At 44.2% G+C, this 26,931-nt stretch overlaps 1 protein-coding gene and 1 long non-coding RNA gene across 7 annotated transcripts in view; one reads left to right on the forward strand and one right to left on the reverse strand.

Annotated features, from left to right (window-relative positions):
* LOC114017630 (uncharacterized) overlaps nt 1-8,914 on the forward strand; it is a 520,469-nt gene extending 511,555 nt beyond the window's left edge. For all 6 annotated transcript variants that reach the window (XR_008734646.1, XR_008734645.1, XR_008734647.1 and 3 more), the window contains 5 exons: nt 941-1,226; nt 3,077-3,159; nt 6,201-6,354; nt 8,545-8,648; nt 8,783-8,914. This is a non-coding gene — a long non-coding RNA (uncharacterized LOC114017630). The remainder of the gene's footprint in view (nt 1-940; nt 1,227-3,076; nt 3,160-6,200; nt 6,355-8,544; nt 8,649-8,782) is intronic.
* A 1,015-nt stretch (nt 8,915-9,929) lies between these two features.
* Nucleotides 9,930-26,688, reverse strand: LMO4 (LIM domain only 4). Its single transcript, XM_055724213.1, has 6 exons — nt 26,205-26,688; nt 24,826-24,979; nt 22,333-22,571; nt 15,354-15,450; nt 14,842-14,997; nt 9,930-10,696 (listed from the first exon to the last, which is right to left on the reverse strand). Exons 3-6 carry the CDS (start codon nt 22,566-22,568, stop codon nt 10,688-10,690), a joined length of 498 nt encoding a protein of 165 aa, XP_055580188.1. The 5' UTR covers nt 22,569-22,571; nt 24,826-24,979; nt 26,205-26,688; the 3' UTR covers nt 9,930-10,687.
* Between the last annotated feature and the right edge of the window lie 243 nt (nt 26,689-26,931).

Below are 26,931 nucleotides of genomic sequence, written 5' to 3' on the forward strand. Positions count from 1 at the left end.
GCTGGGTGCGCTTGCTCTCACTTGCCAGGACACTGAGGAGCCGCGATGTACAGGTGAGCTGCAGTGCCCTTCTTCCAGCACTGCTTCCCACCCCTCCCTGCCAGGGAAGCTGTGCTGGAGGCACGAGTGTCCGCGGTGTTTATAGCAGGGGGTGTCTGTGGTGCGAAGGAGATGCCAGTGACATCTCTGCTTTTCTGAGGTTATTCTCCAGCTGATTTAAATTCCGCTTTGCCAAAGTGGCGAGTTCTTGTGAAGCTCTGGATCACCGTCCTGAAGGTAGCCTGACCCACTTCTGCTGAACTGGAACTGATTCAGTAAAAACAGGTCAAGCCACTACGAGCTGCCCCAAGCCCCGCATGAGTGCCAGCTCCCAGCCACGTTAGCATGTCAGTGAATCCGTTTGAACACAAGTCCTCGGAGCAGACTGACACACAAGCAAGGCTGGGCTGGGCATCAGGAGGAAGGAAAGCGGAAGAAAAAATTAACATTTAGAAAAATTGTAACTTTGGGGAGGTGGTTGAAACTGACACTCTACAAGAAACTTAAAAATTAAACCAGAAAGTATGCTTTCTACTCACCAGCCTTGGGCTGTAGCTCAGGAATCGTCCTTAGAAAGACCTATGAATGCAAGAAGGATGATGTGGAGCCAGCCTAGTTTGTGCTTTAAGCCACCTCATAGAGGTGTGGAGGGGTTTGGGCTGTGGCTAAGCATACTCAAAGAAGGTTTTTGCTACCTCAAAGTAATGGGCAGGTGGGATTAAAATATGCTCTTGCCAAACATTTGCCTTGAAGATTGGCAAAACAATAGGTACATTTGGTTTTTTCATATTGTTATAAACATCTTAGAAAGCAAAAATGATTTAAAAGCAAGTGCTGGCAACAAAAAGCCTGCCTTTCTTACTCTCATACTGACAAAGTATGTCTTTCCCCTTCTCCACAGCTCCTCCAGCAACCAGTGGAAATAATATTAATTAACCTGAGGGCAGTCCCTGGCTTGCTGCGAGCAAGGCAGGATCCATGCAAAGGGCAGGGGATGAGCTCGTCGGAGGCTGATGAAGTTTGGGCTTGCATTCCAGAAAAGATGTCCTCAAAGGAACACGCTTCCCCCTAAGAAGCCATCAGGACACACTGACACCTCTGCCTTCTAACATGGATGTTTTTCAGCCTGTATCAGTCATCCATACGACATGGCTCTTTCCACACCATCTTCCCAGCACAGGGCTGAGGTTCGTATGGAAATACCGTCTGTCTGTCAGTGTTCCGACCGGTGCCTGTGGTGGGTGCTCATTCTCACTTGAGCTATAGACCACTGATTAAACGTGCTCCCATACCGCTGGTGAGCAATCACAGCACACCAGTTTGGACAACCATGTGTTCTCACTGAGCCCTGTGCAGTAATTAAAAAGTCATGAGTCCTATTTAAATATAGGGCATTCTGTCCTAAACCTCCGGGTGCCCGTGGGTGTGAGTAAGCTCACTCTCTGAGGACGTTCCCCGGTCTGTGTACATGCACCAGCTTCATCAAAAGGATGTGGGAAATGCCAGATCCAGATATATGAATTCCACTTTTTTTCTTTTTTAAATACATCACTGATCAGTCCAGGGATGGCAAAAATTAATAGTAATGAGCTAATTACTATACCAGCTGCCTACAAAGAGGGGTCCTGTAGGCAGATGCCTTCTGCCCATTTGCCTGCTGGTTAAACCACCACTCTAGAAATTACAAAACAAAACTTTTTTTCCCTTTATAAACATCTATCAGCATCACCTTTAAATGGCCCACAGCACCAACACTGCCTAGCTTTTAAGTTCACAAAATCCAGCCAGAATCTCCCCTAGCACATTATAACACATTTTACTAGCTTGAGCAAGGTAAAACACAGCCGGCTCCTCAAATGGATGGCTGCTGAGCTCCAGCAGCCTCTGCGCGAGGACGGGCGCACCATCTGCGTGCCTCCCAACGTCCGAAGCCCGTTCACAACTGCCAGCCCTTTGAAAAGCCAGCCTGTTTCTCTGATTGATTCACTTTTTAATGAACTGGGAAAGCCTGTGAACTTAAACCCTGACACCTCCACCTCCCTCCCTCCCTAGCCATCCCTGCAGCAATATACTGATTATATTTCAAGTTATTATGGGATTAATACAGCTGCCCTCAGTGCCTCTTTCCCCTGAACTTCATCAATAAAAGTTGTGTACTACTCTTACTCCAGCTAGTTCAGTTTCTCCCTGAATCTCTCCATATAACCTGTGACGTATCAGCAAGGCTGTATCAGCCCTTCAAAGCTGCCAACACTGCTAGCGTTTAAAACCTACTTGTGTCACAGCCTTGCATAAGCTTTGTGTATTTAAGAGGACATCTTGAGCTTTGCTATGCACTGCATCAGCTCTCTAAGTGGGTAGCACATACTTAGCACTATTGAAAATAATGAAATAAGATAATCCACCAAAAAAAAATTAAAAGATTGTGCCAGTGTCATCTTTCTTTGAATTCACAGTAGAGCTATAAAAAAAAAATACTCTACACAGGCAAGTTCAGTAGAAGGAAAAAAAGATGGTGGGGGGAGCAAAAGAGCTAGGCCCAGCACAATTCAGTTTTTCACGCATGGCATTTCTTTATACAGTACAGGCTTTAGGTTTACTTTTTTTGTTAGTGTTGTAGGGTCCATCCGTCCCCTCCAAGAATGCTATTTTCTAAAAAACATCATTAAAAATCTAATTAACTGGCTTATTCTTTGGAAAGTCTGCAATTGTTTACAAAAGAATTGCCACACAAGCTGCCACCTTTGACTGTGTTGAAGCGGGAAGTTATGCTCTTGTTTACAACTGTGCATCAATTCCTCAATATATTTAGTTTTGGTACAAGTTACATATAAAATTCTTACTGAGCTTAATGTTGCAGCAAATAACACATATAGTAAGCGAGTAGGATTTATCACTGGCTGTAATGTCATAGTACATATTCTAAATATATACGGTGAATGATATATACACACTCGTATGCAAACAAAATGGAAATATATTTAGTTTAAGAAGTGATGAATTGTGTTTTCTTTCATTATTCTCATTTTGTACGTAGGAGAACAGAGATCAAGCACATCCACGAAAAGGGTAGCTGGTTGGAGTTGCATCCGTGAAGCAAAGGCGCTCACCAGTGAGCAGGTTAGAGAAAAAAATAGCACTTTGCTACCCACGGCATGGGGCAGGATGGGGGGCGTCCCAGTGTGGTTGTTGGGATACAAACAAATCCCATGGAGTCCCAAGATACTCCCAGAAAGCATAAAACATCTATCCAGCTAAAACATCTCCCCCAAGATGTAAGGAAGTGGCAATTTTCCCCTTTAAATTTTTTCTTACAAACCCACCACCACCCCGCCCCTTTGGTCTCTTTCGTAAACACAGAGGCCAGAAGGCTATGCTTAAATAATTCATCTACAAATTTGCAATATCTTTTTGAACTATAGCAATTAAACGGAAAATAGAAAAATCAGCTCAGCATCCTGTTTGGATGTAATTAAAGGTATAATCTGTTCCATTTGAATACTTCAGCGCTTACCCTTCTTAAAACAACAAATAAGAATAGTAGCTCATTTGCAATATGGTTTTTTTTTTTCAAGGCAGCTAAAAAGACTAACTGATGAAGCAAGAATAATAATTTTTAAATGTGGTGTAAGCACAAAAATATCAACTACAGTTTCGGAATGATTGCTGCAGATCCCGAGTCTGATGATGAGTGTGCAGTAACTAGGGATATAAGCTTTATGGCAAAACACTGAAGTCTTCCACTATTTGGTATCAGCATCTTGATATGGCTGATATAATTACCTATCAAATACATCAGTAGAATGAATATGAGAGGATATCCAAAAATATGTACGTGGGATGCATATCAGCTCAGTCTTTTAGGGGCTGTTTGATCTTAAGGGTTTTTTTTCTAAGAATAAAAGACAAATACTGCATTCATTGCCCCTTTGTTTTCTATAAGCAGCTGATGATTTTACAGTACAATAAAATTAGCCTGTTAATGGCTGGCTTATGAGTTTTAGCTGGATTGGTTTTCCTCCTACTGGACATTTCTCCACTGCTCAAGAAATTGAAGTCAGGTGTAAAGTTAATATCTGCCTTGTTCATTTATTCATATTGTAAGCAATCAAGATTTCCCCAAATCACAGGGCAATCTCTTGCCTTTCGAGAATTAATATAGGCCCTGTTCTTTCAATTTAGTTTAACAAAACAACTGGCATAAGTTCAATGGAACCGATGATTATTCCGAGAGGTTATGGCGAACCACAGAAGTTGTTAGCGAAAAGCTTGCTTGTAAGATCCCCTAAGAGGAAAAGTATATGGATATTTCAAAATGTAATTAACAGCATATTCCAACAATGCGAGAAAGAACCATCAGCTGGTTTAGCTGCAGAGGAACCTGGCTGCGCACGGAAAGCTTCAGCTTGCCCAACAGCCATCACTCCCTTAAGAGCAAAGGACGCAATGAGCACCAGAGGGGAGAAAGGCACCGGGGCAGGCGGTGTCTGCGCGGGCTGCTTTCATGCTGCCAACCTCGCACAGCTCCCTCCTCGTGGGCATGTTCACTGGGTCTGGGACCCAACCAGAAGGAGTAAGTCTTTTCAGAATGTCCATTTTCTCTCCGTTATAGCTCTCTTGCACCAAAAAAATAAAATCCTTTGGGGCAAGAATGTCTAAAGCTTAGTTTTGGGCTTAATGCTATTGTTTGTAGGGCTGTTTCAACAAGAATTATTGAGATTTTTTGTTTTGGTTTGGGTTTTTTGAAGCTAAATACATAGCAGTGAATAAAAGATCCTAAAAAGCAAAATATTTTTTTTAAAACATTTCTAATAATTATAAAACCCCTTACTTTCATGCTCAGTGTTCGTAAGCTGAGGTGAACATCCAATGTAGCCAGGAACCGACTTAAATAGATAAAATGATTACAAAAATGTGAGAGTGATGTTACACATGCGAAGAAAATGGCACAATGGTCTATGAGACCTGTATTAGAATGGTGAATATGAAAGAAGTTTAAGCTCAAATTTTTCAAAAGTTACTCAGCACCTATTAACATTTCCAGCCTTCCTGCATACGAGTGCTTCACTGTTGGAAAGCCCAGGACTTTTCAGGACTGGTCTTTCAGGGGCCTGAGCCCCCGCATAGCTTTCCTAAAGCATCACCCTGTTACAGGGACAGCTCTTGTTTCAGCCACTGGACTTTATATCTTTTCTGACCCGGCTAAACACTTCACGCTATGGCCTGCACATGCCTTTCCAGTCACTAAAATGCTGCAATTTATTACTTTTAATACAGTAGCACTGAGAGGCCTTGTTAAAAAAAAAAAGACCACCACAGCTCCAGCCTTTGTGGTGCCAAGCCCTTGCTTGCCCTTCAGTGGACAAGCAGGAGGTGAGCAGGGGCAGAAAGACAACGTGAGCCACCGGGCAGGACGGAGGCAGGCGTACATCACTGGCTGCCGTCTTAGAGCCTATCGTCTCCCCCTTGAACTGTGTAGCCTCCTGCATGCCAAAAACTGTGAACTTAATGCTAGAACTACTGCTGAAGGAAGAAACACAACAGACCCTGACTTGTTAAGGAATATCCGCAGAGGAGGGGAAAAAAAAACCCAAAATCCTCAACACAGTCACGTCTGTCTCCAGTAAACAGGACTTTTTTCAGGCCTTGGGTGCAGACATATGACCAGTCCCCGCCAGTGAATGAATTACTGGCTGTCAGCGGGGCCGTTTGCACGACGGGTTCAGGGCCGGCGGGTCACCCGCTCCTCGCCGGGGCACAGGGCCCACACTCACTGGCACCTACGGCCACCCCTGGCACCCATCTGCCATCTGACACAGCGGTTTGCTCGGCGGCACTCAGCCATGCCGGTGGGTCACACTGCAGGACTAGGACCGAAGCCATCTCCCCCCCCAGGAACATCTCCAAGAGGCAGGAAGCCGTTCCTAAATGAAGCAACACTTATCTCATGCATGCCACAGGTGTGATGTCATCCCCTCTGGCGAAGGAATGAGGATGTCTACAGCCTCGGCTGTGCAAAAATGCAGGAACTACAGTCAACATGTCTCAGACTTTGTCAAAATATGGCGATAATTAAGAAATATAATTACCACTACAAAGTTAATTCCTCTTTGAATTCTTACAAACAAGTTTTTAATTTGCACCAAAAATTTACATTTCAGATTTCAAGTCAACCACGAATGGCTACAAGCTTGGCAGGGGGCTCAAGGCAGAAGCTGGCGGGTGCTGCTGGCTTTGGGGGCAGGAGCACCGTGGCTTCCCAAGAACTTCACGGTCACGGGCCAGTGGTTGCCAGCAAAGCCCGGGCACGCACAGGTAAGCCAGCTCGATTGCTTTAAAATGGTTCATCTGTTCCACGAGTGTGAAAATAATAGCCATGTCAGATGAACTTCTGCTTTTTATTAAAAATACCACAACCAACAACTTACAAGGTAATTGATTGCTTCTTCTAGTCTTTTATTAGTTGTGATTAAAGAGATATAGTAGCCCTGTTTACATAGCTCTAACAAGTCAGGACCTGCAGTACGTTATTGGCTTGCAGCCCACAACTTGCAGCCCATTCTCAACAGAATCAATCTGAAGTTGAAAACATCCCCTGTAGGAAGCGTGTACATCCCTGCTCACACAGGAACAGAAAACAGTAATAACTTCAGGTCCTGTAAGTTGCAAGTTCAACTTACAGAGATCAGCCCTGACTTGTCATTGCTCTCAGCGTGTTCGTGATGAGATCAGAGTGCTTTACGGAGGACTCATACTTTCAACTTGACAAGGGACATAGGTGAGCATGTTACACTTCACTGTTACTCGCAGCTCAGACTGCAAAAAGAAATGGAGAGCTCCTCACTGTTTAACATGCAGTCAAAGCGCTGCCAATCTAAAATGGCTGATCAGTAATACTTTAATTGCAGTTTCATAGAAACAAATTGCTATTTAATTGCAGTAAGCTCTTCTGTGGCTTAACTGGACTGACAATAGGCATACACCTGGTACTGAAAGTAACAAGCAGCAACAATGGTGACCTGGTACTTCATGTACAGGAGGCTCAAGCAGTGAAATCAGACTTGGAACACATAATTTCACACTGAAGAAATATATTTAAAATACATATATATATACACATATATGCTCCAATCTCAATTTTGTTATTTTAATAGAGCTGTTCAGAATGTAGATCCTTGCAAAAAGCCTCACACTTGACATGTAACTACCAGCCAAAGAATTTGATTTTAAAAAAAAATAAATAATAAAATGATCTTTTGAAATTCTTGACGGTACCTGATAGCAAGTCATACTATGACCATATGTGATTTTTAAATTTTTTAAGTATTTACCCTAAAATTAGATTATGCAAATTTTATCGGTGTTAACTAACAGGGCAAAAGGGAGAGAAACTCAGTATGGTTAATATTCTAAGGACGTGACTTAATTTCATAGGCTTCATTTTGGTAAGACATTCTTATTTTATATTTCATAAGATACTGCATAACCTGTTAAAATATTTAAAGATAAATCATGTAGGACTGAAAAGACAGTATCTTGTTGCAAACAGAATTTGGTTTGGAAACGCTTAATGTCCCACTGCCTGCCAGGATGCGTAAATCTCATAACTAGACAGCTGGATAGGTAAAAACATTAAACCCATTTAGAGGGCAATCTTTTTACAAAATTGTTTCATTAATAAGAGTGACAATTTATATGATTGAGACGTTTAGATGCAGTATAGACAGAGCATTTTATCCAGGTTCATGGGGATGATTTCAGATTAGTAATATTTCCTTTGATTTTTTTTTAACAGCATTCATTTTTGAAAGTGAGGGAAGCTTTTACTGAATGATTATTTGTATGACTTTTCAGTGGCGCTAAATGCAGAGGGTGTATTTCAGCCACAGTGTAGCAAATGCATGTGATAAAAGGTGAACAAATACATGTTTTTCTTTACTGATCTCCTAAAAAAATGATTTTCACATAAGGAAGTGTTTCCAGTAGCCTTCTATCCACACCTACCGTCCCCATTAAAGCCTGTTTTATTGTCTGAAACGCCTCTGGTTTCAAGGAAGTGTTTTACCTAAAGCAAGAATACTACTTAAATATGTTCTATTGTATATTCATAGCTCCATTAGTCCTCCTCCAATTTAGCACATCAAAGCAAAGGCTTCATCACTTGCATGTGGATTATGCTAACATGAGTGACATTTGTAATCTTATAGGTCTGCAACTTTAAGAAATGCTTTTAAAGTAAGCTATTAAATAGGTAGCAGTGCTTTACAAACGAGTCATATAATAGTTTATTTAAAGCCGTTAATGAACTTCAACCTCTACATCACTAAATGCTATACTACATTACTTACTAGAAGTTATTAGCTATCTTCTTAGCACTTCTAGGTTATATTGGACAACCAAAGATCTGTACATGTTAGATTTAAACGCTGTACCTTGAATGCTTATACTGAAAGAATATAAAAAGATGCCTACAGTCTCACTAATACTTGAATTCTGTATTCATAGGACTTCAAGTCTTTGCAAAGATATTGAAGCAGCACAATTTGCACAACTCTACCTAAAGACTTTAATGCCAGATCAAAAAGCTTAGAAACTTACTTAAAAAACAGGTAAGTGCATTTAATTAAAAAATCATGTATAGCTTCAGTAATTTTATTGCTTTATGTTATGCAAGTATTCTTTTGTCTTTACTGTACATTTGTCCGATACTGTACATTATGACGTTTTCTTTTCTCTGCAACAGTCCTATTTTTCCTCAAGCATTGAAGTGTTAAGAGAAGAAATTCAGCAGACCTCCAATATACTAGAGGTCACGAAGTAGAATCTGAAGGAAAAAAAATCTGCTTTTGGTTGTTTAGACAGACAAATCTATAAATCAGCTTTTTGTGTATCGGCATCACAACAAAAGTCAGTCAAGCTCATTCCATAACTGAGCACGCTGAACAGTGAACACCTTTTCAAAAACAGAATTAAAAAAGAAAACGTAATCATCATGTATTTCAGATGTATTACTCTCCAACAGAGTAGTTAATATTGATTTGTTATTAATTGCAGCAGAGGCACATTCTAGGTGCTTGCAGTTTCCTGACGGAAGGCATAGCATAGCCACGCAAAGCCACAGATTTGAGTTAGTATTCTTGCTGCAAACAAGAAAAGTCAGAATTTTTTCTTGAAATTATTCTGCACAGCTCTACCACTGAGCAGCTGATGGGAAAAACCCACTAAATGAAGTTGCTCCCTTCTTCCAGAGAACAGATCATATTTGAGATCAGTTAGTTCTTGGAAATAGCCCGGGAAACGCATTTTTCTTTCCCTAGGATTATCAGCATTGAAAAGTTAGTCTCTTACCACAGCAAACACAACTTTATGCTGGAATAGCTTTTGTGTTCCTTTTTACGAATACTCAATTCTAGTGCTCAGCATGGGGTACAGACTTTTTTTTATTTTATTATTCTTTGACCTTTCATGGTATATACATACACTCTCATGCTTGCACACTCACAGACACATGCACACCCTTAACACAGATGATTCTGCAGAAAGGAACTGGATAGAAAAAGACCACGATACCTACACGCGTACCATAATTCACTGCAATATGAATTATAATGTACTTGCTGTTACCAGAATTAAGATTCTCAATGAAAAATAAAGATCATTTTGAAGTAGTGCTCTGTATCCTTGCCAAAAGTAGCATGGTTAAGTAGTTTAACAGATTCTTTACTGGCGTAAGAAAAAAAACCTGTCCAAACCAAAAAGCTACTTCTAAAGGTAATTGACAATTAAGGTAATGACTGCATAAGTTACAGTTTCAGAATAATGTTTTGAACGTAGGGTTTTAAAAAAAAATAATAAAAGCAAAGCTTCTAAAACCCATACTCAGTTCAGAGTTGTTTGTTTTACTTTTTTATTATTTAAATACACCATACTAGAGCAAATGTCTCTGAAAATATCACAAATAAAAGATTTTTCTTCATTCAGCAAATTAGAAGTAGGTGAAAATTTCTACACAGTAGCTGCTATGAGCCTGACTTTTTTTTTTCCTTTTTCTTTTTTTTTTTTTGCCATGGGAAGTAGCAACATTAGGACAAAAACACTTACATGCATACATACATTGTATTTTACAGAGATACAATAAAAGTGTTTGTGATAGAATATCACAAAAGCCACATCTTTATCTCATGTTCAGTTTGATTGAAACACATTTCCTTACAACACTTAAATATACAAAGAGCAAATAGAATGTTGTTAAGGTAAAACACAGGGTACAAACTGGCCAGTGCCCTGCTAATTGTTAATGAGGGTAGAAAGCAGATTTCAATGCTTCTTTTAATTAGCTTCATTAGTCATCTTCCCCCCCCCACCCCCCACCCTCCCGCCCCCCCCCAGATGTCCTCCGGTGGATCTTTTTTCATTTTCTCTACAGTCTCCCATTAGCCCAGGTTCATGGAGTCCTTAATGTTCATATTCAGTCATTTTAATACACCAATAAATGTGGGAAGGGCAATCAAGAATAAAGAAGGTGCAATGGTATGGAGCTGGCATTGATGCTAGCTACAAAGGTGACTTGTCTACTTGGAGACATGGGATCCATCTGTGATGAACAAAATTTGAGATGAAGGCACGCATTCTGCATTACTCTGACCTTTTAGCAGACCTGTAAGAAATAAAAATGGGTATCTTAGCTAGAATACTAAATTTGAGATAGGAAACTACAACATGACTGCTTTTGTCTTTTCCTTATTCACTAATCTCTTTTTTATTAGATTACTTTCCAACTGTGACTTGATTAAGGCATTCTACACTATCCATTCACACTGCTAATGTTTCAACTTCAAATAGCAAAAAGCAAACATTTTCCGTGGTTTCACTACTAAAAGGGGCGGGGGGGGTGGGGGTGGGGGGGGTGGGGAGAGACGACGACGACAACAATAAGTAAGTGTACTTTCTGGTAACAAATTGTACAGTGAATAAGGTGGTTTTTCTGGGCCCCTTTTAAAAGGGAAGAAACATTATGCCATGCCTTTGAAGAAGCCAGTAATATGATCTTATAATTGGAAGAAATAGTGTGTAAAGCAAATAAGAAGTACAGCCAATATCCTCCCAAGGCAACTTTGGTTAATATGCTGCATTGCACAAGAGCTAAATATAGATATTTCAGGATTCCCCCCCTCCCCATTTAAAATTCCTCATCTGGTGTGTTAGTTAATGTTACATAAACATTTTAATATATGAAGTCAAACGTGCTTTCACACTGGTGTTAATGAATTGTGATAATTAAAAGTGTCTAACTCAATAAAAATCTAAACCTTCACGGATAAAATAGAAGTGATCATCCAAAGTCTTCAAATACAATCTGTTTGCAATTACCAAAATGAAATAATATATATTAGATTTTTATGGGTTTTAAATGACATTTTGTGCTTCCCAGGAAGTTCTTTTTTCACCCTTTCTCTAAGTTACTAAAAGCCTGAGGTCTATTAGTAACTGCAACCCCCCACTTTCAAGCTAATTAAAGTAGTAGAAGCTTGGAGGTTTAATTCCCCAGAGCTGAAGCTCAGTGTGAGAAAGGTAATTTGTCTGTCCAGAACAAAGATTAGGGAGCAGCCAGCAAGCATATTTAATAAATGAGCATCAAATATCTTCTACTATGGACACAGACAACACCAATTATGTAACTACAAGGGAATTGTTGAGTGATATGTAAACTAGAAGATTTTTCAGATCTTCTCTGAGATACGTAATCTAACTCATACTTTATTTAAAAGTATAGAAGCTGAAGACAACTGTTTGCTACAAACATTGCCAACTGGTGGAAAATTGAATTTTAGTAGGTGGTAATACCATTGCAAATAAGAAATACTACAGGAATACTACCGCTACCAAAAAAGCATAGAGAATTCTCGACAATACAGCCCCTCCAAATGAAACAGCACACAGGACGTCACAAACTAAGAGTTTGCGTTCTGCAGGCAAGCAGTACCAAGCTTGGAGAAAACGGGTTTTTTTTAAACTACACAGCAAGCCATGGGAAGTTACAATTGACATGCATTAATTGCCTCAGGGAAGCAAAAGGCAGGAATAGCCAATGTCACTGCATTTGCTTCCTTAAAAAGAAAAGCAAGTTTTTAAACAAAGTTAGGTCATGCAACCCTTTCTGCCTGCACCGATCACCCATAGGTATTAACCTGTGAACCATATTAAGACAATAGTGAGTTCGTAACTGCCACCTTCACATACACAACAAAAATGTGTTTTAATGCTGGCAGTATGTCTCAATCTCTTCAGTTTAATAAAAAACCCTGTGAATGTTCTACGTCTATGATCTCCAGTAGCAGAATAACCTGGAGACTGATTGATCTTTAACATTTAACAAAAAGTATCTGTTACAGCCAACTCTGTCATAGTGGAAGAACATTTTTAATTAGCGGCCCTAAAATACACAGCTTTCTGGAAAACATCTCTGATGTAAACATCTTTAGACTACTAAAAAGCCAACATCAAAACCCCGACTCGTTTGGCAATTGCCCCTGTAGCTTCTAAAACTCCAGAAACCTGACAAATCTATGAATTATGAACTTGTCTCCTCAATTACATTCCAGTTTTCTGGGGTTCAGGTGGGGTTCTCCTCTCAGTAGGAAAGCTTACACCATTTCCTAGAGAGATTACGTTACAAAAAAAAACCACAAAAAAAATTCTCCCCCCAGCCATCTCCCTAATTAATACCTCTTCAATGCCTCATCATGGACTGTAGCAATGCATTTAATAGTCGGTGACAGGAACTAATAAAAGCCTGTTCTCACCATTTTCTCTGCATTTAGCTTCTACCAGGTGTCTACAGTTGTGAGCTCTGCAAGCCTGGTCCAATTTTACTTCTCTTTTCCATGTTCTATGTTCCTCATCATGTCTACTGCTTTTATTGCAACTAAATCATTTTTATGTTTTGCTAAGGCATAGTAAGAAACTGATAAAACTAAATGACAATTTAGACACCTATTTGAAGTTACATTAAACTTTACATTCGTAGAAGACAAGTGGATAAACCACTCTCTCAGAATGGTAAACCTTTTACTGCAGTGTATAAAGATGAATGGTTTTACCTATATTTTGAAATGGGATACCTATAAATATTCATTTAACAGATTCACTGCTAGCTAGTCTATATTACAGATTTGTTTCATTAAAATTCACAACAGCATAAATCTATGAATCTTTAACTGTATTTGTACTTCCTTGAGAAGAAGCTGCACATTCTCCTCCAATCTTAATTATCTTTGTTCTGCCTAACTATATAGGACTTTTGTACTCAACTCCCTCATCACCTCGATTGACAAATTAAGTAAATAAAAAAGGTCCATGCTTTATTTTGATGTAATTACATTCACTGTATAAGACCTGAAATAATACTTAAAATTAATCAGCAAATTTATGCAGAGAAAAAAAAAAGCAAACACAGATATTGAAATGTAGCAACACAACAAAAAAATCATGGAAATGAAAAAAACAGGTTGTGTTTTCTTGGACGTATTTCTCTGCTAACTAAAAGCACTAAAAAATACTCTGTACATTACAGAATAGATCAGCCTAGCATTTTGTCCCAGATTTTTTTAATCTTCCGAATTCCTATTTGCAGATAAATGTTATTTTTTGTGATCCTTACAGACATTAATGAAGTTCCTATTGTAAATCTATAAAGAATTACCAACTGAAGTGTGCACTTTTTGTTTCATTGCAATAACTCAGTGCTGTGTGATTGCCTGGGTTAATGATGAAAAAGTCAAATATACTATCAGAGCTGATGGAAAAATCTATCACCAATCTGAAATTAAAATTCATCTGTGGTCAATAAGATTTAATATCCATGCAAGTGGCGCTGTAAAGAGTAAATGAATCAATGTCATCAATACATAATCAGTATGAAATATGATGTGAATAAAATTATGTGCAAGAGTCATACATTCACTCTTTTCTGGACCAGGGTGGAATGAACAGTCTCTTAACTCAAGGTTGACAGTAATTGTTACAAATTAGGCACAGCAGTTATCAAAATGCACTCACTTGCATAGCTTTAGGACTTATTAAGGAGATTAAAATAGATCTAAAACTATCTAGTTTCAGAGTTACAGGACAACTGTTGATCTGAATTTTTTTCCCCTCCTTTTTCTCTATATGATTTGTACAGTCATTATTTACTCATTTAGCTAGAAACCAAGAGCTATCAACCACAGAGATACACAATCTCTAGTTGAGCTATTAGTGTTATGGAGCGATAAGAAAATAGCACTTTGGTTTTTAAATCTGAGTTATGACATACAAAACAGACAAGAAAATACTTCTGAAAGAGTACCCCAGCATGCCTCCTCAACTAAAACCTTAATATTAAAGTGAAATGCATTGGTTTAGTTCAGGAACCTTCTCTTCACAAGACATTTATTTCCATATTAAAGGATCTAATTTTTCTCCCACAGAAACCTGCTCTCTTGGAGCCCTTAATTTCAAGATTATGAAATAAAATACTTCTCTTTGTTAAGAGTTTATATTAACGCATGCTCTCCATTTCGCTTTGTACATAAGGAGTTCAACAGCTTTACAGATACACATGCCCAAACCAAAATAAACTGACCCACCCTATATGTCGTATTTAAGGGGTTAATATTTTCTCCCCATGCCTAAGTTATGTAGGGTAAGTTCAGTTACTTAAGGGTCTCCTTGCAGGGGTGGGGAATGTCCGCTATTAGAACGAAAAGAAATTGATCTTCATTTAGCTCTAATAAAGCTTATTAGTAATTGTTGAGTATTCACCTTCTGGTCTGGCAGTAGTGGATTACTCTGAAGTGAATTCAAATGGCCATTGATGAGAGCTGTAGGTCTATCATGTTCACAAAATAAACTGCCATTGATGTAGTGAAACCGATCTCCGGGGACCAGGCGATTCCGGCAGGTAGAGCATGTAAAACACTGAAAAAGGAAAGAGACAGCAAGTGAAACTACAGCACAAATTAAGTATGCTGCAGGTTTGAAAATTACACTTCAGAGACTGCAAGTACAGTTGAGATATGGAGCTGCTTGGTTTCTAGCATCTCCAAATATGGCATTAGTCTTACCTGTTGGGACTATGCAGTACATAACTCAAGTATAGTTTTACCGATTACGAGGGAACAAAGCTACACACTGAGGGAAGCTTTATAATATATACTCATATTTCTAGTTATTGCTTTGCATTTCATTCATAAGCAAATGCAGATTTTTATACTAAAGAAGCACGGCAGTACTAATCGGCTACTAAAAAGAAATACACAGGAAAACCCCCTCACCTTAAGATGATAGACGTTGCCCTGTGCTCTCATGACCAGCTCACTAGCAGGAATGGACTGTCCACAGGCACTGCAAGCACCACTATTTCCAAATAACCTGAAACAGAGGTGATGATCATGAATAATTTAATACACAGGAGGCTCTGAGCATTTTTGCGCATCACTGCAATGGTTTATTACACAACTATTTCAGACTTCTGACCCCTGTCTTCCAACTTGCTTACGTGTCATAATATGAAAAAGTATGGTTTTGTGTAACAACTGGTGCCTTCACCCTACCTTGGATGTGGCTACACAGGATTTAATCAGAAATATTGACTTACACCTCTAGAAACACAAACAATTCTGTACTACACACATTTTATCAGATTACTGGGTTCATCATAAAAAAAAAAAAGATACAATTCATGACTGGAGTTTAAATGCATTGTGTCCTTGAAATTATATGAAGAACTCTTTTGTACTTTAATCATATCTTGAGATATGAGTCATCAAAAGGGTTAAGAGGATTTGATTGTATATCTAAGAAGACATCATGCTCAGTGTATTGAAACTCCAGTAAACCTCCATCAGCGCAGAGTTTCCATTAGAAACTCTCTGCTATCCAGGTTGATATATAATGTGTATGGGTTAACCTTTTCAATCATGGTGTCAACACTTTAGATTTGCCTCTGCTCATCTCTTTCATCCTAACCTTCTCTCTCTCTTGATAATGAAATGCTTGCTCCAACTTCCCCCTATCTGCTCCTGAGTCCACAATTTAGATTACTTCATCTCTGCTAGCAACAAACTGAATGAAATTTCGATTTGAGCAGAAAGTAATTTACCGGGATCTGGACCCATTTGTCATCATATCTCTCTGGGTGTTTGCTGTATCACTGCAGTTTTCCTATGCAATCAAATGAGACCACAACATCTGCCATTGGGGGGGCACACGCAGTGGGGGGAGGGGGGAAATAGGCAGAAGAGTGGTGAAGAAAAATATATACATAATTCTTCAAATCCATTTAAAGGCACAACGCATCGATTCAAAATATAATACAATAATGATTATTGAGTTCTACTTTTACAGGCTGCGTTAGCTAGAATTAGAAAACCTTTATTTGCTTTTGCGCGTGTCTCTAATATACACAAATATTTATAAAGACTACTACAATCATTTTGCAGCAAAAAAGGAAACTGAACTAGCTGGCAGGGTCACAGACCCACTTTTCTGCACGATGTAAAACATAGTAATAGGATTTACAAATTAGCGTATTGGTGTCATAATAAATATTAATATTTGCATCTCCTTCCTGTCCAAATAAAGTCATAAAATTCTGTTTGTGTCAACCTAGGAGACGCATTACAACAGAATACCCGTAATCTGAATGATTGCAGCGTGCCTCTGTATAAAAATAATTGCTTTGAATTTTCAGAATCTGAGCTTGCAGAGGAGGCTTGTCATGTTCAAAGTACTAATTTGCTGTCGCCACTTTATTGAAAATAGCCTGTAAGTTGTTATTAAATGTATCGACTGAACGACAAAGAGAGTAGTAAAACTGCCCCTTAAGATGGCTTTTAATAGGAAGCTGAGAAACAAATTTTGCAGCAGCATCGATTTGAAGAGTTCAATCAAAACTCCATTTCAAAACTAATTAGTCTGAGATCCACGACACATTGACACGTTCTTGCAGAATCACAGTGGTTACAAAGGGAAAGCTGAACTAATACATTGTCAGGACCTCCAGCCAAAGGGACTAAACTGTCTGGAAACTATGGGTCCATTATTAGGGCATCTTCTAAATCAGGACCAGTTCCGAGTAGTTACGTGATGTATTGAGGTTACTTCCAAAGCTTTACGATACGCATTTTTCTTCCTCCATTGTTACTAGCAATGAAGTTGGCACACAGAAAAGGTGCACAGGAAGCACTGCAAGAGGAGGCAGCAAGGCACTGTTACATTTCTAGAGCAAAGATCCGAAAACCTAGGGCAAGGGGGTAGCTTCAAGGGTATTGCTGGGTAGGGTGGAGGAAGGAAGGAAAAGACGAACAGACACTGTCACTTGTCCAGGAGAATCTGAACGTAGCGAGTGGTTTCTTTTCCTGCAATCCCCATACAATTGCACCACCCAATTGAAAGCACAGCTTTCAGAACAGTGATCTCATTGCACTACTTGTCTTCATCAAGCATTCATTTGTTATACAATTCTCTCTGATGAGAAGTGGTCGTGCACCCTGAATGACTGTGAATCCTAATAAATGAAGTCAAACTCATCCAGAGGCTTTCCACACATCTTAGGTTTTCCCTAAGCATGTTCCCAGAACAATTCTGGTTTGGAAAGTCACTTCAGCCGAATCTTCTGCTAAAATTCCTAAAAGTTACATGCCAAGTCAGAACACGTTTCCACAGCTTTCTATTATGTACCAGGAAAATGAAGCTTATTCTTCCTTCTCTAGTTTTACGGCTTTGTTCTGTAAAAACCTTTTTCCTGTTAATGGTCTATCTTTTAAAAAAATGTTATTCCTCCTTACCAGTAAAGGAAGTCTTCCACAGTAACTATTCGTTACTGAAAAAGTTGTTTCACATGGTTTCTGAGAGGCTGGAGAGCTAATTATCTAACCGGGGGGACTGTCCAGGACAGTATTTGATTTAAAAGGCTTGAGGCTTTAGGTGCTCAATTAAGTAGCTATCGGTCTCAGACTGGACTTTAATGGGCTCTTTTCTCTTTAACTGCAGCAATGGGTAGAGATACCCCAGGTCAGGCTAATTAAAGCCAGGGGACTCTTTAATTGTGATGACAGAATTGGTTTTAGTTTCCTCTTTGGGTCCTCAGTCCAAGAAGGTCATTAATATTTCAACATTTGGGCAATGCAATCAATCACAAACATCAAGAGGTTCCCTATACGGACAAGGCAGCTCTTCTACACTCAGCAGCATTTTACTGAGCCACCTTAAATTAACTACTGTGTGGTTCCAACACAGCATTCCCCACACCCCCAAACACTCCTGGTGTTTTGGTTTGGGGGTTTTTTGTTTGTTTTTGGTTTGGGGTTTTTTGTTTTTTAGAACTTCCACAAGAGTGGGAACGAAGGCAGCAAGAAATCTTTTCAGCCCAATTTCTCATCTTGCTGCTCAAAATTCAGTATCGGTAGAAACACATCTCTAGCAACTTACAGAAACAAAATAAGGTTCCAGTTGTTTCCAAAATTGTGGAGACAGATTTAAGTGCTCTGATTCTTTCACAACAGGGTGCACATTTGTGCCCACATATATATGTAACTCCAAGCCCTAGCAAAGAGAAATGCACATCCAGACCTACTGATCCAGAAGCGATTGGTGTTTCTGTACATTCCCTATATTGAATCTAAATTCTGCACCAGCTATATTAAATGTAACAAAGAAAGGCAACACAGAAATTATGCCTGGAGCCAAGTCCATTAAAGGTACTTCAGAATAACTAGAGACCAAGCACCTTAAAAGCACCAGAAGCTATTGATACTTAAAAGGGGGGCTGTGCATAATGGCAAGTGCTGCATTAGAGAAGGGGAAGGAGAAAAAAAAAAAAAAAAAAAAAAACAGCCAAATTACGCTTGGTTAATTCAGAGTAACAGATCTGCCCCCAAGTGAATTGGAGGCCTTGAATTAATTCTGTTATGACAAATCAAGATAAACGTTCCCCCTAAATTGCATGCGATTTAATTAATTTTTGAGATCCTGGGTTTTTTTTTTTTCCTAGCTAATAGTTCACATGCTCCTGTGCTGTCATTGTGCTTGAGTGGGCAGACTTCAAAGTGATATTAAATAACCAACTATTAGATTTACCTAGCACGTCCTATTGGAAAAGTGCCATTTAATTACCTAGCCTGTTCAATTAAAGGGACAGCATTCCCTGAATATAGCAGCTTGCCGCTGATTACCAGGGAAATGAACTCGCAGCCCGGCGGCCCCCTCCCCGGCGCGGCGCGGCCCCTCTGCGGCTGCGGGCGGGCGGCCGGGGCGCCCCGCCGCCGGGTCCGGCTCCCCCCGCCCACGGGGCCGGCCGGGCTGCGCCCCCGCCGCTGCCAGGAGCGGGCGCCTGGGGAGGGGCCGGGCCGCGGGCGCTGCCCCTTTAAGACGCGCCTGGGCAGCCTCCCCCCTTCCCCTTCCCCACCACTCCCTGCTCGCTCTTAGAGGCCAATTTTGTTAATTAAATGTTTTGTTTGCGACGCGGCTCTCATTCATTTCGGACACGTCATTCCGAGCAGATCTAAGCCAGGGACCAGATCTCATTAGATAAAACCTATCAGAACTAAGAGAAAATGGAGGAGACACTAATTAAAGCTTTTAATTGTGCGGATTCGCTGCCACGCTGCTGCTTTATCTGGCATCTTAAGGTTGGGAGGGCTGCGCTCCGCTCCCCTCCCTGCAAGCGCTGCTCGCCGTGGGGAGGGAGGGGAAGGGACCGGGGTTTTCGCCTCCCTCTCTTTTCCCAGGAACCTTGGCTTTCAACGAAAGCTGCGGCCGTAGCTACACGGCTAATTTGTTGCCGGGGGGGTGGGGAAGGGAAGGGGAGTGTTGTGTTGTTTAAACAACAACCAAAAAACCCCATGTACAACCTCAGGCGGCTAAAAAGCTCATTAATAAATAGCCCCGTGGTCCTGGCCCGAAGCAGGCAGGTCCCTTTCACCTGGCGCCTGCCGGGCCCATCAATCCCCTTTCTCATTTTGTTGGCAGAGTCTCACCTGCCCCCCCCCCCCCCCCCCCCCCCATTAAGAGCCGTGCCCGTGGCTCTGGCCTGGGGAGGGGAATGTGCCACCCCAGAAGCCCTACAGGAAATTAAGAGGGGGGAGGATGGCGGAGGGGAACTGGAGAGTCAATGCCAAAGGGGTGGCATCGCCTCCACAACCAAACAGGCCATTTCACACAAGAGAAGGGCAGGGGCCTCGCTCATGCCACCAGGACCCACGTGGAAACCTGCGAAGTCCATTTCTAGCAGGAAAGCTCCAAGTTAGCTCGGCCCTGGCAGGGCCAGGCCGTCCTACCCCATCTTGAGTGTACGGTGTCCAGTTCAAGTTTCAGCAAGCATCTGTCAGAGTTATTTTTGCAAGTCAAATTACACAGATCTAAAGAGAAGTCAGGCGATAGAACAAGGAGATCAATTCAAAACCCTCATCTGATAAAGCATCCTATTCATAATCGCCTACATTAAAATAAACGAGTATTAATTTTTGGCAACACAAAACCAGAGGACTGTGATAAGCTTGCCTGAACTTGCCTCTGGGATACAGTGGACGTATCTTCTCTTTTTAATTAGTAGTAATCAGACATGAGGGTTTGTTTGATGGTGTTGGTCGAGTGATGAATCTGTACTATTCAGTGCATCTTAACAGTAGTGTCAATTTTTCCACTTCAAACGAGACTTTCCCTAACACCGTTCTGCTCTATTTAATTACAATTCTGCCAGGCTTAGGCTTGTTGCTTAGGATGATGACCGAAAAGCGCCATTAAACAACCCCCACCCCCACCCCACCATGTGCTGATTTTCTAGCATTTCTCTCTAAAAATATCTCTCAAACTAGCAAAGCTAAGGTTCTCATTCCTCAAAGATAGTGAGGGCTGTCTTTGATCTATTTAACTGACTGGAGATGCAGCCACGTACCAGGACAGAGGCTGCACTATCAGAGTAATCAAGCCTTAACTCTGTCCTTTTAGACCAAGGAGGTCTCCAAACATACGCACACATCAGTACAGTCACAGATCTGTGAAACAGAAGTTTTACAACATAAGCAAACTTGTAACCTTTGATGGCTGATTTTTCTTTTTTCCCCCAGAAAGAAGTGGAACTTGTTTGCCATCAAGGAGAAGGAAAAACCTGGGTCAAACTCTTGACATTTACTGTAAATGAGAAGCCAGAAGCATTTAAACAAAACACAATTTGTTTTAACTGTTTTGGTTATGCTGGGAAGGTATGGGGCTTTTTTGTTGTTTTTTTTAATTACCGAATGTTGAAATAAAACACCTCCTTGAAGCATTCATGTGCATCAGTCTATCAAACCATTTACTCAAATTAAATGTGTAATCCTTCAAAATGCCTCCTTTTAAATTAATGAGTTTAAGTAGCTTGAGTTCACCTGAAAAGATCGTACGGGCACCTGACCTCATGAATTCTTTCTATTAATTATATTGGAAACTTGTTGGAAGGGATACTCTGCGTAATCTCACTGTACCCCAACAGATGCGAGATTAATAAGGCCTAGTTCCCCTTACCCAAATCTGTGGCATTTAAAGCAAACAACTTCAAAAAAGAAAGAGGTAAGAAATAGAGGGCAAAAGTGTAACCCTCCTATCCTCTCCTCTGCATTTTCTGTTCTGGAAGTTAAGAAGAACGTCAGTTCAAAGGCTCGCTGTAACAATGCGAGGACACACGTTATACTACTGGTTTTGGCTATAAGAATCGGTGGCCCTCCAACTGACGGTTAATCAGCTCTTTCACAAGGAGAACAGAGAATGAGTCATTCTGTTTCCACTCAAAGGAGTTTAAAGGTGCTTATGTAAATATCATAATTAATCAGATACTAAAGGCAGGCATTTCATTATTTAGCACCTCTGCCACAGCCTTATTTAAGCCCTACTATTTTAACATTTACCGTTCAGATATGCACACTTCTCCTTCAACACTACAACAAAGCAGATTAATTTAGCCTCTCTGATTGCTGTTTATTTTTAGTTAGGACTTGTTTTGTGCTGACAAACCACTTTAAAGTTACAAGTCGTGGTTCCACACACACACACACACACCCCCCCCTCAACTCTTCCCTCCACTTGGCAGTCGCAACTGCGCCCTGGGCTAGGCGCTAACATCCGCACCCGCACGTCTCTCCGCTCCTAATGAAGGCGCGATCCTGAGCCAGCCCACCCCACCGCCAGAAATAAAGGGGGGCAACAAGGGGGGAAAGGCAGGGTGCAGGGGGGAAGTAGCCCCTCGAGGCTGGCCGCTGCGCGCCGCTGGCGCCTCACCTGATGTAGTCGTTTCTGCAGAGGATCATGCCGCTCTTGGTGTAGCAGGAGGTGCCGATGTCCCCCAGCTGCGCCTGGCAGCAGGAGCACTTGAGGCAGCGGCTGTGCCAGTAGCTGTCCATGGCGTACAGCAGGAAGCGGTCGGCGATCTTCCCCCCGCAGCCGGCGCACCTCTTCCACGAGAGGGAGCCCGCCGTCACCGGGGGCGGCTGCGAGCTGCCGCCGGGGTTCACCATGGCCTGCGCGGAGAGAGGGGCGGAGGCGGGTCAGCCACGGCCGGCGGCGACCCCGCACCCCGCGGGGGCCCCGCCGCGCCGGGGGACACGGGGCAGGCCCGCGGCCGCGCAGCTGGCGGGGCACCGGCGGGCGTGGGGGGCACAGCGCGCCCCGCCGCCCCCCCGCTCCGGGCTTGTGCAGCTGCAGCTCACAAGTCAGGAACAGTCCCGGGGTTTGTTTTGCTTATAAAAAAAAAAAAAAAAGTGTGTGAAGAGTGAAAAAAAAAAAAAAAAGTAAAGTTGTGAAACTGGTTTTTCAGTCTAGGAGAGACTCTGCAGGCTCGGGGCGGTAACGAGGGGCTCGGGACCGGCCGTCCCGACATCGGGATTTTATATTTTTCGTGGTTTGTTGTTTCATTTTGGAGACTTCAAAACACCAAGAGAAAACACTCCAGACTGAGGACACTGGCCTGAATAATAGATCATTGAACTTTAGGACGCCTGTTAACTTCCTACACAAACATACTCAACTTTTGTCTCCCTAATCTGCCCTTGATCAGCAGTTTAAATGCTAAAGCTTTGTTACCCCAAAAAAAAAAAAAAAAGTTTACCGACCATAGGAAAGCAGCAGAATAATGAAGTGCACCGCTCCGGCTGGAGTTACTCTGGCCGCCCCAAAACTGCTACTAAGGGCATTTTTCACTTTCTAATAAATGCTTTATGCAAGCAGGACAACCGAGAGATAATATAGGAATCAATTCATAAAGCTTACTCTAAACCGATTAATTTGTTGCCTTCAATCCAGAGTCCAATAAACTCCCGGTGTTCCTCCAGTCACTTATACTATAAAAAGATCAAGTTATTTACTGCCAATTAAGCAGCATGTTTTGTCTTTGTCCTTTGTAAGCCGTATGTGCTCATGCCGAGGCATCTGGCTATCTGCTAAGGACCTTCAGACCGATACCTCCAGAGCAGCGAGGACGAACTTTTCCTGCCACTGGCCCAACTCGGCTGCAGCAGCAAGAGAACTGAGACCGATTTTAAACACACATTTCCTCAGAAAGAGTACCTGGAGGTAAGTCCAGTGACCGCACAATAAACCAGAACTGCACCAATTAAGCTGTAACAAAAACCCCGAGACTTTGGAAAGAAAACCACTCTAAAAGCCATTAGCATTGCATTTATCCGAACGCATCATATACCTTTATGTAAATTGATTTCTGATGCATTTGTTCAAGGAATTGCCTTTTGTTACAGTTTCCAGCTACAGCCTAAATGAATCTGCATTTCCTGCTTCGAGTCTTTAAACCGTTTCCCTACGCTTTAAATCACTCCGGATTTCTTAGAAGAAAGACTCCATGCCACCACCTTAGCCCGTCTTTGTCGAAGGCAAATATATATAAATATAAACCGGGAAACGTTACACTGAGAAAACCATCCAGTAACCCCATTAAGCTAAAGCTCTTAAGGACAAGCAATACCTTAATGCTGATTAAATCTAAAAAGATGAATCAAGAGGACTGACCAGAAAGTGACTCCCTTGATAACTAAGGACGGGCCCTCATCAAGTTTCATTTAGAGTTGGGGGGGGAAAAGCTTTTAAGTTAAATAGGCTTACTCTAGTAATTACACAGCCAAGCAATTTAGGTCCTGGGATAGGAATCAGTGAAATAGAAAGCAGAGCTGGAAGCTAAAGGCAAAATACCGCCCCCCCCCCCCCCCTTTTAACAGCGTCTCTGGTGTTTTTTTAATGGAGACCAAGGGAGGGACAAGCGGAGAGCTGGCAATTTGTAGTGCAAAAATGGATGCTTAATTCATGTCTTGGTTTTAATTAGGTGATTCACCGGATTTCTCCTGGATTGAAACAAAAGACCGTGTGGGGGGCAGGAAGGGAATTGGAGAGAAGAGAAATAGAGAGCTCACTTTGATCTTTTCTGCCACTGTTTCAGAATAGTGTTTACTACGGGGGAAGCGGGTGCCCCAGCCCCCCCGCCCGGCCCCCCCCCGGCCCCTCCATTCACAGCCGAGGCGGGCAGAGCCCTTTCCCGGCGGCAGCTGGAAGGGGGGAAGGAAAGCCGCCCTGAGCGGCGGCCGCCGCCAGGCTTTGTACGCGGGGGCCGCGACAATGCCCGGGGCCCGAGGCTCCCCCGGCGCCCGGGGCGCCCCGCTCGGCCCCTCCGCCGCGGCGGCAGCGCGGGACGGCGGCGGGCAGGGGGCGCGGGCATGCGACCGCGCACACGTACGGGGGAGATAAGGGGTAATTACCGGCACTTCTTACCTGCTTCCCCTCTATATTGCAAAAGGCCGGGGAGCAACGTCGCTCGGGGTGCCTGAGGAGGTCTCCTTGCAAAGAAACAAACACAGCGCTCGCCCTCTCTCTGGCTTTCGGGAGCGCTGGAGGGAGCCCCCCGCCCGGTAAGGGGCAGCCCAGGCTGGAAAAATATAGATATTTCTATGAGAGGCGTCTGCCTGGGTCCTTCCTCCAGCTCCCGCTTCCCGGGAGGGGAGCTGCAGAGCTCAGTCCCTGCCGCTGAGCTGCACACGCAGGGCGCCGCCGCCGCTCGCTGCTGCAATCGCCGGGTAAGTTTGGCAATGTGGCTTCACTTTGTACCGCTTCCCCCCCGCCCCCCCCCACCACCTCCGCCCCCTTCTCTGGGCTGTGGCGGCTGCCGAGCCTCCCGCGGCGCGGAGCCGGCCGGCCGCGGCCCGCCGAGGCGCCTCAGAGGAGAGGGCGAGAGCCGGCGAGTTTGAGAAGGGCCAGGCGGGAGCTGCTGCCGGGGATCCTGCGGCGGCGGCGCGGGCAGGACGCGCGAGGCGGCCCCTCCGCCCGCCCGAGCGCGTGTGAGGGAGCGAGGGAGTGAGTGCGTGTGTCCCTGCGCGCGCCCGCGCGCGTGTGCGTGTGTGTGTGCGCGTGTGTCCGTGTGCGTGTGCTCCCGCTGCCCCTCACACATGTGTTACTGACAGAGCAGAATCCCAACTACACTCCGGCTCGGCTCCGCCGTCAGCCCGCCGCAGCCAATCCGCCCCCGGCTTGTTCAGGCGGAATAATAAAACCTGCCAATCCCCGAGAAGACAAAGGAATGAGTGAAAGGGGAGGGGAAAAAAAAAAAAAGGGGGGGGGGAGAGAAAGGGAGGGGGCGAGGAGGAGGAGGAGGAGGAGGAGGGGAATGGAGAGGAAGGACGGAGTCAGGTGGGCAGCGGTGGCCGCGCCGCCCGCCCGCCCGCCCGCCCGGGCGCTGAGGAGAGGCGCGCGCGCGGCCGTTGGGGCGCCGCCGGGGCCCCGCCCGCCCCGCCCCGCTCCGCTCCGCTCCCGGCCACCAGTTGAGAAACTTGGCGGCGCGGGGCCGTCCCGGCCGCCCCGGGGCTCGGCCGCCGCCGGGGGCAGGCCCACTCCGCCCGGGCGGCGTCGTCCGCCGGAGCTCTGCCCGCGGGCTGGGCGCTCCCCCCGCGGCGGGGCCGGGGGCGCTGAGGGGAGGTGCGGCCCGCGCCGCCCTGCCGGTGCCCCCCGGTGCTGCGGCCGCGTCCTGCCCCCGGGGCCGCGCAGCCCCGTTCGGGGCGGGCTGGCAGCGGGTCCCGCGGCGGGGCGCGGAGGAGGCCGTGAGGGACGTGCCCGGCGCGCCCCGCCGGTGGCGGCGGCCGTGTCGGGCACCGGCTTACAGAAATCCCCCGGTGAAACCGACGGGGCGCTTCGCTGAGGAAGCCGCGTCCGGATCAGGCCCGCTATCATTAGCGCCCTGTAAAGGTTTAGAAGGGTTAAACTGCCGCAATTGGCCGGCAGCGGCGCGGCTCGTCACTTGGGAAGACCGCTGCGCTCCTGAGGCAGAGGCCCGGGGCTGACAGCCGGTCAGAGGCAGTAACGCTCAGCAGGGCACTTAGAACTGCAAAACCCCACGTACCGATCGCACGGCTTTGAGGCCTAAGGCAGCACGCCTGATAAGCGGAAGTACGGCAGTACCGTGCGGCTAAGAAAGACCCTCGAAATGATAAAAATACCCGTAAATGCAACACAATTAGCGGGCGTTACCCCCGCGGGCAGCTCCTCCCTGGGCGCTGTCGGGAGGGCTCGCGGCTGGCGCGGGGCACGCGCGCCCCTGCCGCACCGCGCGCCCCCCGGGGCGGGCAGAGCACGCGCCGCCCGCAGCTGTGCAACAACAGCGAAACTTCCCCGGGCAGTTCGGCGGCTCCAGCCCGCTGACGTCAGCAGCGGCCACCGCAGCGCGCGCGGGGGGGGGGGCGCCGCGGTGCTGCAGCGGCCCGGCCCGCGCAGAGGCCGGCGCTGACCGCGGCGCGGCGGGGGCAGGGCACCCCGGCACCGCGCGGGGCCGCCGCTGCACGGCTGCTGTCAAATACGCGGTGATGGCAGCGTGGCTGAAGCACGAGTTCG

The sequence above is a fragment of the Falco cherrug genome, chromosome 12, assembly GCF_023634085.1.
Source record: "Falco cherrug isolate bFalChe1 chromosome 12, bFalChe1.pri, whole genome shotgun sequence".
Taxonomy (NCBI): domain Eukaryota; kingdom Metazoa; phylum Chordata; class Aves; order Falconiformes; family Falconidae; genus Falco; species Falco cherrug.